The sequence below is a fragment of the Triturus cristatus genome, chromosome 4_1, assembly GCF_964204655.1.
Source record: "Triturus cristatus chromosome 4_1, aTriCri1.1, whole genome shotgun sequence".
Taxonomy (NCBI): domain Eukaryota; kingdom Metazoa; phylum Chordata; class Amphibia; order Caudata; family Salamandridae; genus Triturus; species Triturus cristatus.
In genome coordinates this window covers 922,707,821-922,729,006 of record NC_140585.1, presented here as the reverse complement: position 1 = coordinate 922,729,006, position 21,186 = coordinate 922,707,821, and the positions used below count along the sequence as shown (strand labels likewise).

Here is a 21,186-nt window from a genome sequence, read left to right as displayed (position 1 = left end):
ACTCCTCTTCCGCCGGTGTTACTTCGGAGACCTTGGTGCGTGTGGGCGGCCGATTGGCCGGTTTTGTGCGACAGTGGAATAAAGTCACGGCCCATGCTTGGGTTATTACAAACGATTCAAGGGTTTAAAGTAGAGTTCTGCGGCGATCCCAGACAATTGGTCCCACCTCGACCTATCCAGTTTTCCCGCCAAGAGGCAGCCTTGATAGACGCAGAAGTGGCCGTGCTGTTGGACAAAAGGGCCATTTGCCGTACCGTCTTGCATCCACAAGGTTTCATAAGCAATATGTTTTTGGTGGACAAAACAGACGGCGGCCAGCGCTCAGTGTTGAACCTCCGAGAATTCAACAAGTGGCTCGTCTACCACCACTTCAAAATGGAGGGAATCCATCTCCTCAGAGATGTGCTGCGTCCCGCGGATTGGATGGTCTGCCTCTGTTTAAAAGATGCCAATCTAGCCATTCCTGTTTTTCCCCGCACAGAAAGTTTCTTCAGTTTCGCTGGTGAGATCAAGTGTATCAGTTTACGTCTCTTCCTTTCGGGCTCTCCTCTGCTCCGTGGTGCTTTACGAAGGTCCTCTGACCAGTCGTGGAATACCTCAGAGCAAGAGGAACTCTTCTTATTGTGTACTTGGACGATATGCTTCTGCTGGCTCAGGATCCGCGTTTGCTTCGAAACCAGTTACAGCAAGCGGTTACCCTCTTGGAAGGTCTTGGGTTCGTGATAAACTCAAAGAAGTCTTTATTGGTCCCGTCTCAAAAGGTCACGTTTTTAGGGTTTGTGATAAACTCAATCGATGCGAACCTCAGTCTTCTGACACAAAAGTTGTCTAAAATTCGACACGAATTGAGTCGTACTCTGACCAAACAGAAGATTCCCCTTCGTCAGGTTGCCAGAGTAGTGGGACTTCTGTCTGCTTCCATCCAAGCGTTCTTCCCAGGCCCGCTCCACTACAGGGCTTTGCAGCGCCTCAAGACGCAGCATTTGCGGAAAGGATGCCCCTACTCCCATCTGGTTTCCCTGTCGGACGAGGCAAGGGAAGAAATTTGTTGATGGCTCTCCCATATGGAATCCTGGAATGGGAGGGCAATTTTCAGTTCGGCTCCGGACCTGGTTATCAAGTCAGACGCCAGCAGGTCCGGTTGGGGCGCCAGATGTGGAGATTTTTCCACAGGAGGGTCTTGGTCCCCACAGGAGCAGACTCTACACATCAACTGTCTGGAGCTCCTGGCAGGCTCCTTTGCGGTGAAGTGCTGGACCAAGGATCGGGTCCAGTCATGTGTCCTGTTGAAGATGGACAATATATCGACAATACGGTATTTCAATCATCTCGGGGGTACCCGCTCGAAGGTGCTGTCGGATCTGGCGACGATCCTTTGGCAATTTTGCCTGGATCATCACATTTTCTTACAGGCAGAGTACCTCCCCAGTCGGGAGAATCAGGTGGCGGACTGGTAGTCATGGAAATGTTTGGGAAATATAATCAGGTTCTAAGCATGGGATGGGTTCACTGGGAATTAGGAATTCAGTATTTTTGTACTGTGGGGAGAGGGATGGTATGTGTTTAAAATATCAGTTTAATGTCACCATGACTCACAGATGCTCAGTGGGGATTTAGCAAAGCGGTTAACATAGGGTAGGTTCTAAAGAGGAGAGGAGAAGAGAGTTCATTGCACAAAATCAATTATTTTCTAAAGGTATTTTATATTATTTTTCTAGTACAGAGGGAGTTTATCTAACATTCATAATGAGCGATGTTGGTAGGTTACAGGATGCATTGTTTTAAGCGTTTCCGAGTGAAAACATGTTTGAAAATGAATATGGGTTTTATATTTTTTTCACAGTTTCCCCTGACGAAGGGCGCCAAAAAAAGCCCGAAATGCATTGGGAACATTGAGATTGTAGCTGTGATTCATGAATTGAATGTCTTATCGCAAAGTGGTGAGAGGCTTGGATGGGCACAACTATTTTGTGTGAAGCTTTAACGGACATTTTTGGCACAAAAGAAAGTCGAGTTGGTAATAAAAGAATAACAAAGACACATTTTGGAAATTGGCAATACATTTATTCATTGCTGTGCGAATGGGTTTGCAGCCCACACAGGCTGCACTTGGATGCTAGGACTGGTAGTCATGCCAATTCATGGATTCCAGTCTCTGGAAATTACATCCGGATGTTTTTTCTGTACTATAGGAACGTTGGGGGTCCTTTTTCAGTGGATCTTTTTGCCTCCAGACTGGACCACCAGGTTTCTCGGTTTTTCAGTTAGCGTCCAGATCTGTTGGCAGCAGCCACAGATGCTTTCCTTCAGGACAGGACACAGGATCAGGCCTATACGTTTCCCATGTTCGTGATGATCATTCGAGTATCGGCCCACGTCAAGAGACAGAAAGCGAACGTGGTTCTCATCACTCAAATTTGGAGGTCGCGAGTATGGTTTACAGTTCTGTTGGAACTTTCTTGGGATTATCCAATCCGACTCCCCCACTTTCCAGAGCTGCTTCTCAGTCCGGAGCTGAACCCTCATCAGATTGTGCTCAGCGGAGCCCTACGGCTCATGGCGTGGAGGATTACAGGAGTGGATGGTCTCTCCCTGGCCTTTCAGACTTAGCTGAAGGCCTCTTGTCAAAGGCCTGGGCGGATAGCACCATCAAACGCTATAGATCTGCCTGGCGACGATGGTGTCGGTGTGTGCGACGGAGTTGTGATCCCGTGTGCGCAGATTTAGTTCACGTTCTGAACTTCCTAGCGGGTTTGGCTCAGCAAGGTTTGGCCTGCCGTTCAGTGAATACCTTTCAGTCCGCAATCTCGGCAGGCATGTGCCAATTCAGGACAAGCCGGTGGGGGAACACCCTTTTGTGTGTCTCCTCTTGCGGGGTCTCCGCTTGTCACTCCCTCCGGAACCTCATTATTTCGAGTTATGGGATGTGAATAGGGTGCTCAATTTGTTTTTGTCATGGCAACCTAATGAATATTTGTCACGAAAAGAGTTGACGGCGAAGTTGGGGAAGCTTCTTTGTCTAATCTCCTGCAGGAGATTGTCCGATGTGCGAGCCCTGGACATAACGGGCAGGGTTTTTTCTCACTCTGGAGTGTCTTTTCCGATCAGACGTAGGACCAGGTTCCATAACAGAGTAATTGAATACCCAGCTTTCCCTGATGTTCCTAAATTATGTGTGGTTGGCTGCTTGAAGGCTTATGAGGAAATGTCTTTGGAGCCGAGACCTCCAGGAGAAAGACAACTTTTGATTGCTCTCAGAAAACCACACAAGGCAGTTTCCGCTCCAACGATAGCATGGTGGGTGTGATGGGTCATGCAAGAGGCGGGCATTAGCCTGCAGCAATTTGGGGCCCATTCAGCGAGGGGAGCAATGGCCTCTAAGGCTTTCACGCTGGGAGCTCGGTTAGAGGATATCATGAACGCTGCGGACTGGTCTGAAGATTCTACCTTTAAAAGGTTTTATTTCAAGCCTATTATTGACATGGCGCATTTGGTGGTTAGTAAGCTTTAAACTAGCATAATCCAAAGCCTCCGGTCCCGACATAGAATGAAAAATTTCCTAGCTATCATAACAGAAAGTTTCAATTCTATTAAGGACTCTGAGGCGAGGATTATCCCACCTGTAGATTTTGTCTGACTCGCCCGCCCGTTAAGGAGTAAGTACAACTTTATGGTCTATATTGTCATGATACAGATAAGGTTAAAACGTTTTAAGCTCATGTTTGATTAGGACCTACTGGGTCTGGTATGTCTCAAACTGCAAATGTCTGTAAGTACTTGATTGTGCGGTGGTACATTGGTGTCTAGCTCTAAGCGTTGAGTTGTTTTCACTCATTAGTCTTCTAGCCCTGATATTGTCTGTTTTATTCCAGGAGGTGAATCTGGGAAACAGGAAGGTTTACTGGAGAAGAAGGGCATGACGCGCGCATCGAAAGAGGTTGGCCAGTGACTAGAGGAGAGACTATATCGGACATTCAGCCCCATGATTGGCTCATGGACTTGGGGATATGTTGTCCCTTGTTTGTTTATTGTTTTGACCAGCATGTTCCCGAGGGTGTCTGAGAAATGTGGTCTGTTTATGAAGTTTTGAAAATGGCTGCTGTTAAAATAAAGCAAAGAAAGCATTGCATAATCCTCGCCTCCGAGTCCTTAATAAAATGGAAACTTTCCGTACCGATAGCTAGGAAATTTTTCATTCATCAACAATGGTGGAAGTGGTGCCACAAACAAGAATGAGCTGGGCCCCCTTATGGAATACCATGCCCTTTGTTGTGCTAGGAAACACAAATCTTAATAAAATTGAATAATCCTTGAAATGTCTCTCTTTCTAAGGACCAAAGATTAAAGCCTTGGAAAGATAGCTCGCAAATATCAAAATCTTAAAATCATGAAAAATAGAATGAATTGCAGACATATGCCAGAGGTCAGCTATCCCTCGAGTGGCCATACAACATTCTATATGCTTTTCCTGGCACTTGCTGCTCTGCTGGTAATAATAAAGTATTTCTCCCCATTCCTACATACAGATGCAAACCGTTTTAACTGGGAAGTCAGAAAGATCTAGGCAATGTCGTTCTGAGGGTTTTTGAATCTGTAGTGATGTCCCTTCTGGGCCACCTTGGTTCTCCCTTATTTTAGCGTATTGTATGTTTTAGGCTGATTCTGCTAGCACAGCTGTACATAACACTTTTGGTTTTGGGACATTATATTAGAAATACGCTGTACATGCTGTTTTGTTATTCAGTGACTCTTCTTGGGATTTTGTCTGCACATTTTGTACAAGGACGTTTAGAATACATAACACCATGTTGTACTGTTTTCTGCTCAGTCAGCAATGGCACCTAGCATTTTAGACATAACACAGCAGCCAAGCTTCAGCCTTGCAACACAATAGTTTCATCATATAAACTGTGTTTGGCCCTTTTTCAGCAGAGAGGAGAATACCGGAAGAGAGACATGTCCTGGAACGAATGCACGCCAGGTATGGGGTCCGTTGTTAATTCCACAGATTGCTAATATTTCCATTTGCTTACATAGTAAGAATAGTCCTAGACAGATAGATAATTTGCCAATTTGCTTATTGTATACAGTCTAATAGTAATGTTGATAACTTTGCTTAGTTGTATTTGTCTACTCATCACAGCACACCTGATTTAATATAGACTACTGTTAGAAATGGGGGTCTCTAGTTGGCAATGGTTTGCACCGTTGTCCAAGTAGGGACACTTCTTCCTAGTAAGGGTAAGGGGGATACACTTCTAAAATAACCCCTGCTCACCCCCTTGGTAGCTTGGCACGAGCAGGCAGATTTATCTCAGGGGCAGTATGTAAAGCATTTGTGCACACATACAGTAATACAGTGAAAACACTACAAATGGACACCACACCAGTTTAGAAAAATAAGTAATCTTTATCTAAACCAAACAAGACCAAAAACAACAATAATCCCCAATACAGTAATCAAAATGAACTTCTTAGAAGGTAAAAACAGTTCTGTCCATAGCAAACTATAGATGTGACACTTTTAACACAAAGTACCTTGGATGCGTCAATATCATAAACAAGAACAGCCGCAGGGAAGGTGATGCATTGGTTCCTTACGTGCAGGGAAGGAGATGCGTTGGTTCCTTACTCCAGGGGAGGTGATACGTCGGTTACTTACTGCCACGCAGGGGAGGTGATACGTCGGTTCCTCACTCAAGGGGAGGTGATGCGTCTGTTTCTTACTGTGGCCTGGGTGTCCTTGAAGACTTCTGTCGGTTCTCGAGGCGGTGGCAGCAACATCGCTGCATTGGTTTCTCCAGCCGCGGTCCCACGATGCGTTGGTCCTTGCAGCTGCACAGCAGGGATGCGTCGGAATCGTTGAGGTGATCTCGAATTCTGTAGATCAGTGCACTCGATGCAGCATGCGGCGATTTCTCCAGCCGCGGGCAGGCGGTGAATCAGTTTTGTCAGCGGCACGATGACGATGCGTGGAAATTCTTGGCAGGTCAGAACTCCCAGCAACGAAGTTCAGGGGGGCTGGGGGTGATGTCTTTGTGTTCCTGAGACTTCAGAACAGGAGGCAAGCTCTACTTCAAGCCCTTGGAGATCTTCCTCAAGCAGGGGACAAAGCACACAGCAAAGTTCTTGTCCTTTCCTTGGCAGAAACAGCCACTGCAGGCCAACCCCAGACAGCACACAGCAAAGGGGCAGTACTTCTCCTTCAGTTTTCTCCAGCTCTTCTCCTTGGCAAAGGTTATTCTTGTATTCCATAAATGATCTAAAGTTCTGGGGTCTGGGCCCCAATATTTATACAGCAATTATCTATGTTCTCTGGTGGCAGAGAAGCCCTGTGCTCAGTTAAAACCAGTTCTGTCCTCTCTGGTCCAGCTTCCCGGCAGGAGGTGGAGACAGCATTGTGTAAGGCAGACCAGACCCGTCAGATGACAGGAAATCTCCTCCCCCAATCTAAATACAGCCCAGGTCTATTCAACCCAGCCCTGACTCATCCAGGAAAGGCAGGGCACTCCTTAACCCCCCCCCCCCGTGACTGTCTAAAGTAAAAGCAAATCCCCAGCCTCTGTCACTCCGAAGCCAGACAGTTAATCCACAAACCAGCAGAGGCACACAGGATGGCTAAGAAAGAAAACACCTACTTTCTAAAAGTGGTATTTTCAAACACAGAATGGAAAAATCATCCTTACTAAAAGATTCATCTTTATATTCTGAGTTCAGGCTTACTAATCTTTACACTCCCATCTTGTCCCAATGGCAAGTTATGTTTATAAGATGTTATAAATAAACTCCTATTCTATCCTATGGGACATATAGCCTTTCAATAGTGAAAAACGAAATTCACTGTAGTTCACTATCAGGACATGTTACACACATCACAACACGTCATCCCTTTCACAGACACTGCACCCTGCCCACAGGGGTACCTTGGACCTAACTTAGGGGTGACTTACATGTAAGAAAAGGGAAGGTTAGGGCCTGGTAAGTGGGTGCTCTTGCTAGGCCGACATGGCGGTAGAGACTGCGCGCATACACTGCAGTGGCAAGTCTGAGACCCCTTTGAAAGGCTGCTTGTGTGGGTGGCAAAATTAGTGCTGCAGACCCACTAGCAGCATTTGACTTACAGGCCCTGGGCGCATACAGTGCACTGTACTAGGGACTTAGTGATAAGTCAAATAAGCCAATCATGGAAACACCAATCCATATACACAATTTACAGAGGGAGCACCTGCACCTTGGCACTGGTCAGCAGTGGCAAAATTCCCAAAGCATCTAGACCAGCAAAAACGAAATTCAGCACACAGCAAAAATACAGGAGGCAAAGGTAAAAATGCATGGAAAAACCACGCCAAGGATGCCAGGTCTAACAACTACAATAGTTTCAATAAATTTATTGTAAACTTCCATCATGACTTTCCTTTGTTTACTAAAGCCATGCATGAGTGAGATACGAAAGGCGATCATCTGTTTCCATGGCTCCCTTGGGGACTAGAGGTTAATGTTCTAGGTTTGCCAAAATCACCGGCTAATCTGGGTTGGTTTGTAGTTCAGGTGAGGCACTATGAGCTAGCTGAGATTTGGGTTACCAGGTACTGACGTGGTAGAGAGAAACAGTCCCTACAGTCTGACGTCCTGAGGTACAGTTCTATTTACCAACAGAATCCCTGCGACAAATCTTGGTGTCCCAATATATGCATAGTAGAGTTGCTTTAAAACAAGAGCTACTTCTGAAACAAAGCATTAAGGAAACGCTGCCCATCATCCACAAAATTGTACATCTTTAGGACCAGTGCTTGGTTTCTACTCCCAAAGTAGAATAAATTCCTGAAAACTGCAGCAGCAATTGCAAAGTAAGTGTGAACTATCAACAGTGGATTTGGTGGATATTCTGTGGTACATTGCACAGTGGCTAGGTCTCAACATTAATCACTATTTGGACTCTAACAAAGTTCCTCTTTCAGAACACTCCTTGTTGCAGAACTTTAAATTCCAGACAGCCAGACAATTGTTCCTGCTCTACCATACCAATTCAAAGTTGCTGCACACTCATACACTGATTCTAAAGCTATCAGGTTTGAGTAAGACAGATAAGAGCAAAACGCAACAAGCACTGGCAAAGCCAATAGGTATTGGCTTTGTCAATGTGTTTAGCCATGTTGTACAATAAATACTTAAGAGGGTCCCTGTACTCAAAAGATATAATGGGGCGGAGTCCCAGGGAAAGTACAATTCAAACAAACACACAAAACCCCTTGTAAGAGAAATAATCAAACTATCCCACAGAATACACAAAGTCTACTATAACATTCTTTTTTTGGGTTTTATTATAAAAATATATAAAGTTATGTATCAATTTTTTCTTTTTAGATAGATCATTTCATTTTTCTATTCAGAAACATAACAGGCCAACTAACTCATCAAACTAAGAGAGACGAAGCAATACAATTATTGAAAAACACAACATAACATCAAGACTCAAACAATTAGTGTTATGTACACAAAAGTGAACAGTTCTGTGAAATCATACAAAACAAGGAATACAATTACAAAAACAGTACAAAAAACATAAGAAGAACACAAATGCACCGACGCGCGTTTCGGAGTCTTCCTTCCTCAGGGCGCTGATGGCATATCCAACCGGTGAAGACTCAATATAATTTGATATGATAAGCTAAATCAAGACAATCAAACATTCAATTGAATAGATTTTCTTTTATGCCTCGTCAGTCTCATCTGTGGGAATAGCGATAGCTAAATTACATTTTTATCACATAATAATGAGTTAAAGCACAATAAGTAGAACTTAAAAAGTGCTGAAATAGAAGGAGAGATATCTGGAAAACTTCACCAGGATATATTAATGACAGAAAAACCCAATAAAGAGGTATCCAGAGACACAGAAATCCATAAGTGAAAAAGAAGAAAAAGAACCAATTAAGTGCTCCCAAGAGTAAATATAAAAATTCTAGAAAATACACACTTGTAGAGTCAAAAGGCGGCTTCGGATAAAATGTGAGCCCAAAGAATCAGGATCAATCTCAGTGAAGTATCAACAGCAGAAAGACAAAAATCATCCAAAGGTAATGTACACTCAAGATTAATAAGGGACAATGCCGTTAATTCCAGGTCTCTGATCGGATTTCACCAAACTAAATCCAAAGTGCATCTTAAATAGCTGCAGGGAGAAAGTATAATATCAATTATCTGTAGGTTCAGAAATTTGGTCCTGACTACACTTAGGGTAAAGACCCCAATAGTACCATAAGAGTTTAACATGAGCGCTCAAATAGCTTAGTGCGGTTTAGCTATGATAACTGAGGTAACAACTGTGTCAGGTATACAATATATCTAAAAAAAATTATATAAGCACCTGTGTTGTTATTTCAGACTGCCAGTAGAACTCATTTGAACGAGTCCTGCATATCCTGAAAACTATAGAGAATTAGAGTACACTTACTAGATGGAGATTAGTTTTCGTTAAGAGTCTAATTTATCTCGGTCCCTTTTGTGGGGATCATAAAAAGGCCAGCGGTCACTATATGGCTTCCATACCCATGGGCATATTCTATAACAAAAAAAGAGAAGAAGAAGAATAGACTCTTTGCAAAATCTCATAGAGTATATATGAGGAATAACTCAAAACCTACCACTAAACACAGGAAGGCTAGACATAATGGCTTTACTTTAGTAGGAGCCGTGATGAAAAAACTACGAGGTCCCCAGGTAGTTTAAAACTAACCCGCTCAAGAGTTACCAGAAGGCTCATAAAGAGAAGGCATATGCATGACTCGTTCAAATGAGTTCTACTGGCAGTCTGAAATAACAACACAGGTGCTTATATAATTTTTTTTAGATATATTGTATATTGTATACCTGACACAGTTGTTACCTCAGTTATCATAGCTAAACCGCACTAAGCTATTTGAGCGCTCATGTTAAACTCTTATGGTACTATTGGGGTCTTAACCCTAAGTGTAGTCAGGACCAAATTTCTGAACCTACAGATAATTGATATTATACTTTCTCCCTGCAGCTATTTAAGATGCACTTTGGATTTAGTTTGGTGAAATCCGATCAGAGACCTGGAATTAACGGCATTGTCCCTTATTAATCTTGAGTGTACATTACCTTTGGATGATTTTTGTCTTCCTGCTGTTGATACTTCACTGAGATTGATCCTGATTCTTTGGGATCACATTTTATCCGAAGCCGCCTTTTGACTCTACAAGTGTGTATTTTCTAGAATTTTTATACTTACTCTTGGGATCACTTAATTGGTTCTTTTTCTTCTTTTTCACTTATGGATTTCTGTGTCTCTGGATACCTCTTTATTGGGTTTTTCTGTCATTAATATATCCTGGTGAAGTTTTCCAGATATCTCTCCTTCTATTTCAGCACTTTTTAAGTTCTACTTATTGTGCTTTAACTCATTATTATGTGATAAAAATGTAATTTAGCTATCACTATTCCCACAGATGAGACTGACGAGGCATAAAAGAAAATCTATTCAATTGAATGTTTGATCGTCTTGATTTAGCTTATCATATCAAATTATATTGAGTCTTCACCGGTTGGATATGCCATCAGCGCCCTGAGGAAGGAAGACTCCGAAACGCGCGTCGGCGCATTTGTGTTCTTCTTATGTTTTTTGTACTGTTTTTGTAATTGTATTCCTTGTTTTGTATGATTTCACAGAACTGTTCACTTTTGTGTACATAACACTAAATGTTTGAGTCTTGATGTTATGTTGTGTTTTTCAATAATTGTATTGCTTCGTCTCTCTTAGTTTGATGAGTTAGTTGGCCTGTTATGTTTCTGAATAGAAAAATGAAATGATCTATCTAAAAAGAAAAAATTGTTACATAACTTTATATATTTTTATAATAAAACCCAAAAAAAGAATGTTATAGTAGACTTTGTGTATTCTGTGGGATAGTTTGATTATTTCTCTTACAAGGGGTTTTGTGTGTTTGTTTGAATTGTATTTAGCCATGTTGTACACAAGCGTGGCCTACGGTCAGCATGGCTAAATGTTAGTGGTGTGGAGTGGAATATCATAGAGTGCTGTAGAGAAGAGTGGAGAGGTGTAGAGGAGAATGGAGTGCCATAGAGTGGAGTGTCGTAGAGTGGAGTGTCGTAGAGTGGAGAGGCGCAGAGTGGAGAGGCGCAGAGTGGAGAGGCGCAGAGTGGAGAGGCGCAGAGTGGAGAGGCGCAGAGTGGAGAGGCGCAGAGTGGAGAGGCGCAGAGTGGAGAGGCGCAGAGTGGAGAGGAGCAGAGTGGAGAGGAGCAGAGTGGAGAGGAGCAGAGTGGAGAGGAGCAGAGTGGAGAGGAGCGGAGTGGAGTAGAGTAGTGTGGAGTGTCGGGGAGTAGTGTCAGAGTGAACTTGGAGTGGCAGAGAGTGGATTGGAGTAGAGTAAAGTGGACTGGTAAAGAGTGAGTGGAGTTAAGTGGAGTGGCATAGAATGGAATAAAGTGGCGTGGAGTAGAACAGAGTAAAGTGGTGTAGAGTGGAGTGTTGTAGAGTAACATGTTGTGAAGCGGAGTGTCAGAGGGAGTGGAGTAGAGTGAAGTGACGTACAGTGGAGTAGAGTGTCAGAGTGGAGTGGTGCAGAGTGAAGTAGAATAGTATGGAGTGTTGGGGAGTAGTGTCAGAGTGGAGCAGAGTGTTGTGGTGTGGCATAGAGTGGAGTAGTATAGAGTGGAGTAGCATAGAGTGGAGTAGCATAGAGTGGAGTAGAATAGAGTGGAGTAGGGTAGAGTGGAGTAGGGTAGAGTGGAGTAGGGTAGGGTAGAGTGGACTAGGAAAGAGTGGATTAGCACAGAATGAAGTAAAGTGTCGTGGAGTGGTGTAGAATGGAGTAAAGTGGCATAGAGTGGAGTGGTGTAGAGTGGAGTGGAGTGCAGTGGCGTAGAGTGAAGTATTCATGGCGTGGCAGCTCACTGCTATTACAGACAACATATTTTCATTGAAATGACCATTACATTTGCTGACTATCTAGTGTATTGATTGTTTTGATCGGATTCAAATATTGGTTTCCACCACACTTCAGTTACAAAAACACTTTCTTTATTTATGATTTCCTAATTTTGGTGTATGTGACAAGATAAAAACTAAATGTAAAGGCTTGTTTGTTGCTTATTCACTTCTGAACTCCAGCAAGGTTATTATAGGTGTGCTTCAGATCACCTCACTTACCTACTTTAAGCACGTATGGCATGGGCATGAAATTGAGGTAGAGGATTGTTTAAGGCATGGTACTATTAAAGAGCAAAGACCAAAATTAATAAGCTAATAGACAGAACATTGTTCCTCTAAGGCATGTGAGATTGATGTACTAACAGAGATAAGTAGAATCAGTCAAGTAGAAATATAGGAGACAGGAACACTTTTCAAAGCAATACAGCGTGTTTATTACTGTGCAGAAGCATACAGGAGACAACTTGAAAACACATGTGCCTCATGAAAAGAAAAAAAGATTTCCCAGAAAGCGAGCACTGGTGGAAGAATACAGGGAGACAGTCAGAGAGGTACTAAACAGGCTATGGTCACAGGAGGGACAAAGACCTGCTGCACAGCCTAAAACAAATCAGGTAGGAAATAGAAAGCAAGCAAATGTGAGTAACAAAACACCAAGCCAATGGTAAGCAATGGGTGGAATGCATTCCTAGGGAAGCTTCATCATGTCCACAATATGTCTCTGCGACCAGAGAGCTGCACTGTCTTGTAGGATTCGACCTAAAAATGCCTAATATAATTTTTTTATGAAGGAAAAAGAATAGGGTAGAAGGATCCCACAAATATAAGATTCATTTGGCTTGTATGTTTTCAATATCAGACATACATATCATGTCCATTCTTAATAAATGCCTGAAGGTGACACCATTTCTCTTTCCTTTGTAGACATAATCATATCAGCTTCTGTTCCTGTTGTGTCAATTATTAGGATCATGCCATTCTGTTGTCATGAAGCGCTGCTTGGGAGCCTGAATAGATGATGTAAAAATTACTTATATATGAATCATATAGATCCACTTGGGTCTGCATGCTGTCCTTGAAAGTTTGCATCACTGCCCTATTATAACATCTGTAACCAATATTGTTAGAGTCATTCTGTTCTCTTTCACCACTTTCCATGTTAGAATTCCTAGATGCAAAACATAAAGATCCACCCTAAGATAGATGTAAAAGCTGTGTCCTCCCAGACTACTTCTGTTTCCTACAATGGTGGAGAAACAAACAGTTTGTTTAAATACCCCTCACACACAAAAAGGGCCCTTTCTGTCATGCTTCATCATAGGGGTCTTCCCGCCCCCCGCTGCGGGACGGGGCGTGCTGCAACCGACGACTACATGGGAGCACTGTTATTGTAGAAAGACTATGTGTTGTGTAGGAGTGAGAGTGGAAGGGTCAGTAGAGTAAAATTTAAAAAATACCTGTCTCGTTGGACTAAAAGACTTTAATATTCCTTTGAGCTGGTATCGTTAAAAGTGGGGAAGGAGGTGTGTTGCCTCAATGAGCAGTGACTCCTATGTCTGTCAACATGTTTAGAAGCCCTTCCCTGGCTTCTTCTTCAGGACCAAAAGGATCCCTTCTATTCTCACTTTCTAATAAGGAGCGATTTTTATAAGGTATCTAAGATTAGTGTATGTACATGTAGTAACTATGTGAAGGGCATGCCAAATAACCATGCAGAGTATACAATACCTAAATAGGTATACTACTTAGTTATCTGGAAGAAAAATGACATGGCATTAAGAGGCAAGACATTATCATCATCTATCGTGATAAGTGGTGACCTGCAAAGAAAGTGATAGGTGATAATGCATTCCTTATCCGTAATCAGTGTGACAAAATGATGGTTATGTGTCCTGCTGTTAGAAAGAAAAAGACATTTACAGAGACAAACACACATTGAACAAAAAGCACACACTCTCTATCAAGGGACTAGTACTAGTGAGTCCAAAAAATGGTAACTGCATCCTTAGAAACACAAGGTATTGCCACATATCCAATTAAATAAAGTGCCATGAGAGAGGTATGCTTGGTATCAGGGTTGTCAACCTACTTGATTTCTAAGGAGATAATGCCCCATGAGCCTTATAACGGGTGGGAAGGGTGCCTATAGTCACACTTACTCCAAGGACACTACCCCGCCGTATCCAGCCTCCCTGCGGCTCCGTTGAACAATGGAAATGCTTGGGGTGTGCCCTTAAGTAGTCATACTAATTGATGTTGCTGCCGTCAATTAAGGGTTCAATCTTTTTCACCAGTGGCAAACGCTCCTGAAGTGGATTGAAAAAGCCCCCTGCCTGTGGCGGAGTGAAGGGAGGATCCCAATCTCACTATTATTCATATATTTCTTTGTCCTAAAGTCTGCTCGGAACCCTTAAAAATTATGGCCCAATAGAGCACCCTCTGATCGCTTTCCATCGTGTATGAGGAGTATTGGTTCATAAAGGAGGAAGTACATTCAGCATACTCATTCACACATATGATACGTATTCCTTCTTTTAATACTTATGTCCTCTAAACAACTCGTGAACCTTTCAAATTATGGCCACCTGGAGCACCTCCAGATCGTTTTTTATCCCACTTGTGAAATAACGAAGGGTATCAGACATGTTCATCACCACAAATGATATCCATTTACTTATTTCTTTTAAACAAATACTGATAATGTAATAACACTTCTCCCCAGGATCGAGGGAGCTTTGTTCCCGGTAGGAACTAGCGTGACCGTAACTGTGAACTGCCGCCGCTCTCGATGTGACACTAAGGTTGGCAGACTAGTTTTGAGAGACATCCTGTAAACCTAACGCCAGGAAACACAACCTTAAAACTACTTCCGGGTGAATCTTAACGGGTAGAGACGCTGGGATACCAATGTGACGGAAGGCACTGTGAGCAAGGGAAGTCTTTTCTTTCGTAACACGAGTAAGGTTGGCGCACCAGCCCCTACACTCCGCCACAGGCAGGGGGCTTTTTCAATCCACTTCCGGAGCGTTTGCCACAGGTGAAAAAGATTGAACCCTTACTTGACGGCGGCAACATCAATTAGTATGACTACTTAAGGGCACACCCCATGCATTTCCATTGTTCAACGGAGCCGCAGGGAGGCTGGATACGGCGGGGCAGTGTCCTTGGAGTAAGTGTGACTATAGGCACCCCTCCCACCCATTATAAGGCTCATGGGGCCTTATGTCCTTAGAAATCAAGTAGGTTGACAACCCTGATACCAAGCATACCTCTCTCATGGCACTTTATTTAATTGGATATGTGGCAATACCTTGTGTTTCTAAGGATGCAGTTACCGTTTTTTGGACTCACTAGAATTAGTCCCTTGATATAGAGTGTGTGCTTTTTGTTCAACGTGTGTTTGTCTCTGTAAATGTAATTTTCTTTCTAACAGCAGGACACATCACCATCATTTTGTCACACTGATTACGGATAAGGAATGCATTATCACCTATCACTTTCTTTGCAGGTCACCACCTATCATGATGGATGATGATAATGTCTTGCCTCTTAATGCTATGTCATTTTTCTTCAAGATCACAAAGTAGTATACCTATTTAGGTATTGTATACTGTGCATGGTTATTTGGCATGTCCTTCACATAGTTAAGACATGTACATACACTAATCTTAGATACCTTATAAATATCGCTCTTTATTAGAAAGTGAATGTAGAAGGGATCCTTTTGGTCCTGAAGAAGAAGCCAGGGGAGGGCTTCGAAACATGTTGACAGACATAGGAAGCACTACTCATTGAGGCAACACACCTCCTTCCCCACTTTTAACAATACCAGCTCAAAGGAATATTAAAGTCTTTAAGTCCAACGAGCCAGGTATTTTTTAAATTTTACTCTCTTATTCACTCCTGACCCTTCCACTCACACTCCTACACAACACATAGTCTTTCTACAATAACAGTGCTCCCACATAGTCGTCGGTTGCAGCACGCCCCGTCCCGCAGTGGGGCAGGAAGACCCCTATGATGAAGCATGACACCAAGGGCCCTTTTGGTGTGTGAGGGTTATTTAAACAAACTGTGTGTTTCTCCACCATTGTAGGAAACACAAGTAGTCTGGGAGAACACTGCTTTTACATCTTTCTGAGGGTGGATCTTTATGTTTTGTGTCTACTGACTTGAGGAGGACGTATCCACCTCCACTGCTCATGTGAGCAGAACCTCTTCACTCCCCTTTTTGTTTTTTTGATAGAATGCCTAAATGACCTTGTGTCAATCTTCTACAACGTAAGAGATGCCAGCCAGAAGGATTCAAAACAGCTGTAGCTACTCAATGACAGCTCCTCTTGCTGTGTACCAGGAACCACAGCACACAGGCATGTGAAATATGTTGGCTGGTTCTGCAACTTTCTCCACTAGTGGGGACTAGTTTACCTTAGTCTGAATCTTCTCCTGTAATTACTTTTTACTTGTCCTGCAAAGCGAAGCTGGTTCCCTCCACTGCTCAGAGCAGGTTTCGCACTTATATCTTACGACCTATATCTTGCCTTGCTTTCAAAGTGTCTGTGCTACACATATCCTTATTCTAGGTTCACAATTTCATTCTGTTATCCAGCTTCTGAATTATTTATGAGCCCTGAGCCACTGTGCCCGAGTTCTGCTTTAAACATGCTGAATCCCTTGTTCTTTCTGGTATGGAACATGTTCACTGTGTCCCAAGTCCATTTTAATTTGGTTCCAGCATTGTGAAGTTCGAGTTACAATATGTGCAGAATTCTGAATTGCTCCTCACACTGTGTATAGTTTTGAGACTAATTTCCAGGACGAACCCTTTCCTATTTCTGCCTTGTCTGTCTCTCTCCTGAACTTCAGTCATACTGATTTTCACTGATACTATTGCATGATTGCCATGCTTTCCTATAGCTGTCTTTTTAATGTACACCTCTATTCAATTTCCCAACAACGTTTGTTGCCTGAAATGCCTTTCTAGAATTCTTACTACAGGAATTCACAAACTATGTACAGTCTGTTTCATTTATGCCTGGTTTTGGCATACATGTCCCATATCAGTACTCTAAAGTGCAACTAAGTTCTCATAAAAACAGAAACCTCCTTGGCTGCCATTTCCCGGAACATGCAGAGGTGAGCATGCAAGCAGTGTACATCTACGTCATAAAACCCTGCCTCGAGAAAATGCCCTTCATAAAACCAAATGAAAAATAGGTGATGTGTGAGCGTGAGAGAGATTGATGGCAAGCTGATTTTATTTTCACATTGCTTGTTTTCCTCTTTGCTTCTTGATATCCTGCTACATTCCTTGCTCAATGATGGCACTGCCCATGTTTCCGTCCCACCCACTGGGGGTCTACAGCTGAGGCTACTTGGCTTCATTATATTTTGCAGCGAGCGAGTGAGGAAGCACCTGCCCTTTAGCTAAGGGCATTCATAGCATACCTCTTCAAATAAGGTTCAGGACAAGCTGCATGACAGAAGCCTCAACTAACATTTATTTTGAATTATGTTCAGCAACGATTATTGTCAGCAATCACTCCTATTAAATAATTCCAAGCTTTCAATTACATATAGAGGTTGTATTTGCATCTTCATTTATTTAGAGTGCAGCTCACGCTGAGCACCAGATTCTAAATTCTTCTATTCCACTGAGCTAGCCTCCCTCAATTTCCTTGACAATAGCTCAATGACTCGTCTGGGCTCGTGTTTCATCGCATTATCCTTCATTATGAGGACATTTTAAAGCTCCTTCTCCCATGTACCTGAGCTAGCATACAGGGGACCCGACCCTTCTTATATGACAGCAAAGGACTTATTGTCAGGACTTCAATCTGCTCCATGTCTCCGAGTTTACCTCTCCATTCCTGCCCACAATGCAGCTCCTTTTTGCACCCTCATATCGTGCTTTGCTATCTTGGTACTGTTGTGGATGCCTGCAGACTGTAGGACATCATCTACCACTTGGGCTGTAGGATCCCTGCCCCCGAGAAAGAACCACGCTGGCTCCCAGCTGCCTACACCAGCATGCCAAAGCGTTATTCCTTTCACTGGCACAGAATCACTCTGAAGACCCCTGGTGGACAGATACATTGGTGCAAACACACTAGAACGAATAGGAAATATGCTCTAGTAGTGGATGCATGGCCCACTCTCAGCTTGCAAACATACAATATCACAATAAACGTCTTTGTGCATCCATTATCATGATGACAGATGAATACTCACCTCGTTCTTGCACAGTAAGTCCTCATCTCGCTCCAATGCCCAGCTTATCAGCTCTGTGTGGGCACCTCCATTTCCACAAGCAGCAGCTCTCACAGCTCGGAACAGGAAGGTCTCACCACTCTGAGAAACACACATAAACCCGTCTTACAGGGATATTTTGAGCAGATACATATTCTAGGCAAGAAGGTAAATGTACCACGGCTGTAGAAACCTTGACCCTATCATAAACTTACTCTGCTGAGGCTTGCATGTCTGCAGGGAAAGAGGACGTGAGAAACACTAACACAGAGGACAACGTGCGATACTAGCACAGTCAGGGCCCAGAAATATCACACAAGCGGATGAAGGACAGCAGAAGCTATTTTGTGATGGTGAAGGTCATTCAGCTTAGCTACTGAAAGTTGATTAATCAGAGAAAGTAGACACCTGTAGGACAGACGCATGTCTCCATGGTTTTACATACATTTGAGGGAATATAGAGATGGTGCATTGCTGCAAAACTTCTTTATGGGCACTGCCAGCCTTTAAAGTAATGGGCAACAATCACTTGGTGGCTGATGTGCAATAGGATTCATCCTAAGTGGTTGATGGAAATCAACAGTAAGCGGTCACAGTCTGGGTCACCAGGTGCAGTACTAATCTGGGGCCTTCACCATGATGTGCGACCGCTTTTATCTGCGGTGCCAGCCTCTAGAGTAAATATATGAAAACTGGGGAAGCGTAACATTCACCATTATGTGCTATTTTAATGTTCCAGAAGCACTAGCCTCCACCTTGAGGCATGCACAGGCCTGAGGAAGAGAAGAAAAAGGGACCAGAGAATATATGGAAATGTCCTGAGATACTGCCGTACAGTCTCAGTGTTTGAGCTTTAAAGTGTAGGAAAAGGAATGGAAAAGCCATGATCTTACCTGTCCATGTACTGATTCATGGATACAGGAGACACAGAGATTAGTCACTGGCAAACAGGCGAAAGATCACAGTAGCAGGGGTAATTTTCACACTAAATAACTGCAAAAGGAAAACTGCCCTCTCTGCAATTAACAGAATGAAAGCAGCCCATAGATGCCTATTCTGATTGAGCAGACATGAAACCGTGGTGTCGGATTTAGTCATTTCAATTTCTATAAAAAACCACAATACTACCACAGAGAGGGCTCTGCTGGTTGTCAATGCCATGTCAAGAGGACTGTGTGAGAGAGCGCTAGTTAACCAACAAAGTCTTAATTAAAGGCTAAACTGTCAGGGATCACTTATATGGCTGTGGAGGTGCAGTGTGAGGTTTCCGTAACAGACATTATCCAAACCAATAAATATAATGGGTCATGCCTGTTTGAGGTGCTATTATGTCTAACAAGAAAAATATAGCGTACTGTCTGAGGTCTCTTGAAAACCAATGAACATAAAAGGGTTTTTGAAGATTGTGCAAAACTTGTTGACAGCCGCTTCCCCAACTAATAAAAAGAAAAGGTGCTAATCTGATACATCATACAGATAAAAAATAAGAAATGTGAGTGCTTGTCTGAAGTCTCTTGGTAACCAACAAAAAGAGACTGTAGGGCATGCTTGGGCAATATCATAACCAATAAGAAGAGAAGAACTCTGCAGCATGCAGTGACTTGGGGCACTTGCCCAAGTGATACGCCTGATCAAGGGGCAGATATTTACCTCCATGATTAGCAGGAACTTGATACAGAGCCAGAGTCGGTGCTACTGAAACATCTTCATTGATGGTGTGATGTTCGGAATGCAACAGAGAACAGTTATGCAGAGGCAGCAAATGGGTCTCTACTTGCGGTCACCTTCAGCCCTTTATAACAGCTTCCCAAGGGAAGCCATGGCACACATAAAGCCCTCCAATCCACAGTTGTACCTTATCTCTGGCACCGGCTAGAGATTCTTCATGCTGGAGCAACAGCTGACAGATAGGTAGTGACCCCTTCAATGCAGCCATGTGCAGGCAGGTGTCTCCATCCTATGGAAAAAGAACAGCGTGTGTCAGGCAACCATGGTGAAGTTTCAAAAAACCCGCAATAGAGACGACAATATAAAGATGGTATGTATGCAACAAGTAAAGCAGAACACAACTCTGCTAGTGTGATGACTGTTACACAATGCTGCAGGTTTCTACTTTGCATGTCTGCATCTAATAAATGTTAACAAATATAACTAAAAAGGTTTTGGTGAAGCCAATGTTCAAGAATTCAAAAAATGAAGGACTATGTTGATATATCAAGGTTGCATTCATATCAAATTGTGAACTGCCACCCTGCTTTAGTTGGCTAAGAGATTGTGAATCACAGGCACTATCTAATGGTTGGAGCCTCTAAAAACAGGGCCGGCTTTAGCACTGGTGGCGCCCTGTGCGACAATGTTTTTTGGCGCACCCCCCATGACCACTCATACCAGTGCAGGGTGTCAGAGCACTTTAGATCATACACGCATTGGTAAAAGGACAATCATACATGTGTAAATCAGTGTACACTTAGCGTGCTTTGAAGTTCAAAACTCTTTCCACATGATGGACATCATACAGGGGTGATGCTTAAGGCATTGTGAGATGAAATGAATGAAATGAAAAAAGTGGCATTTAATAAAGTGCTCAGCTACTCAAGCTAGAGTGTCCTGGCGCATAAACGGCAGCAATGGAAGAAGCCCATTATTGGTTGAAGAGCCATGTTTTTAAATTCTTTCTAAAAGAAAGTAAATTTGTGTCAAGCCTCAGGAACTCTGACAAGCTGTTCCAGAGTTTGGCACCCAAAAAACCAAAGGATATACCGCCAGTGCGAACAAGGCGAATTTTGGGTACAATGGTCAGATTGGCGTTAGAGTAACGCAAAGGTCTAGAAGTAAGGTAGTGGTTTACTCATTTGTTTAGGTACCCGGCACCTACCTTGTTTTTAAAGTCAATTCGCTCTTTAATTGGAAGCCAGTAAAGGGATTTCAGAATCTCATGATGGCTCTAGCTGCCGCATTTTGAA

The 21,186-nt window shown here is 43.0% G+C and overlaps 1 protein-coding gene across 5 annotated transcripts in view; it reads right to left on the bottom strand.

The window, feature by feature from the left end:
• Positions 1 to 21,186, bottom strand: part of LOC146855822 (death-associated protein kinase dapk-1-like) — a 304,196-nt gene that overhangs the window by 130,519 nt on the left and 152,491 nt on the right. For all 5 annotated transcript variants that reach the window (XM_085653757.1, XM_085653759.1, XM_085653760.1 and 2 more), the window contains 2 exons: positions 20,079 to 20,180; positions 18,206 to 18,325 (listed from right to left, as the gene is read on the bottom strand). In XM_085653757.1, the coding sequence (XP_085509883.1) occupies positions 18,206 to 18,325; positions 20,079 to 20,180 (222 nt within the window). The remainder of the gene's footprint in view (positions 1 to 18,205; positions 18,326 to 20,078; positions 20,181 to 21,186) is intronic.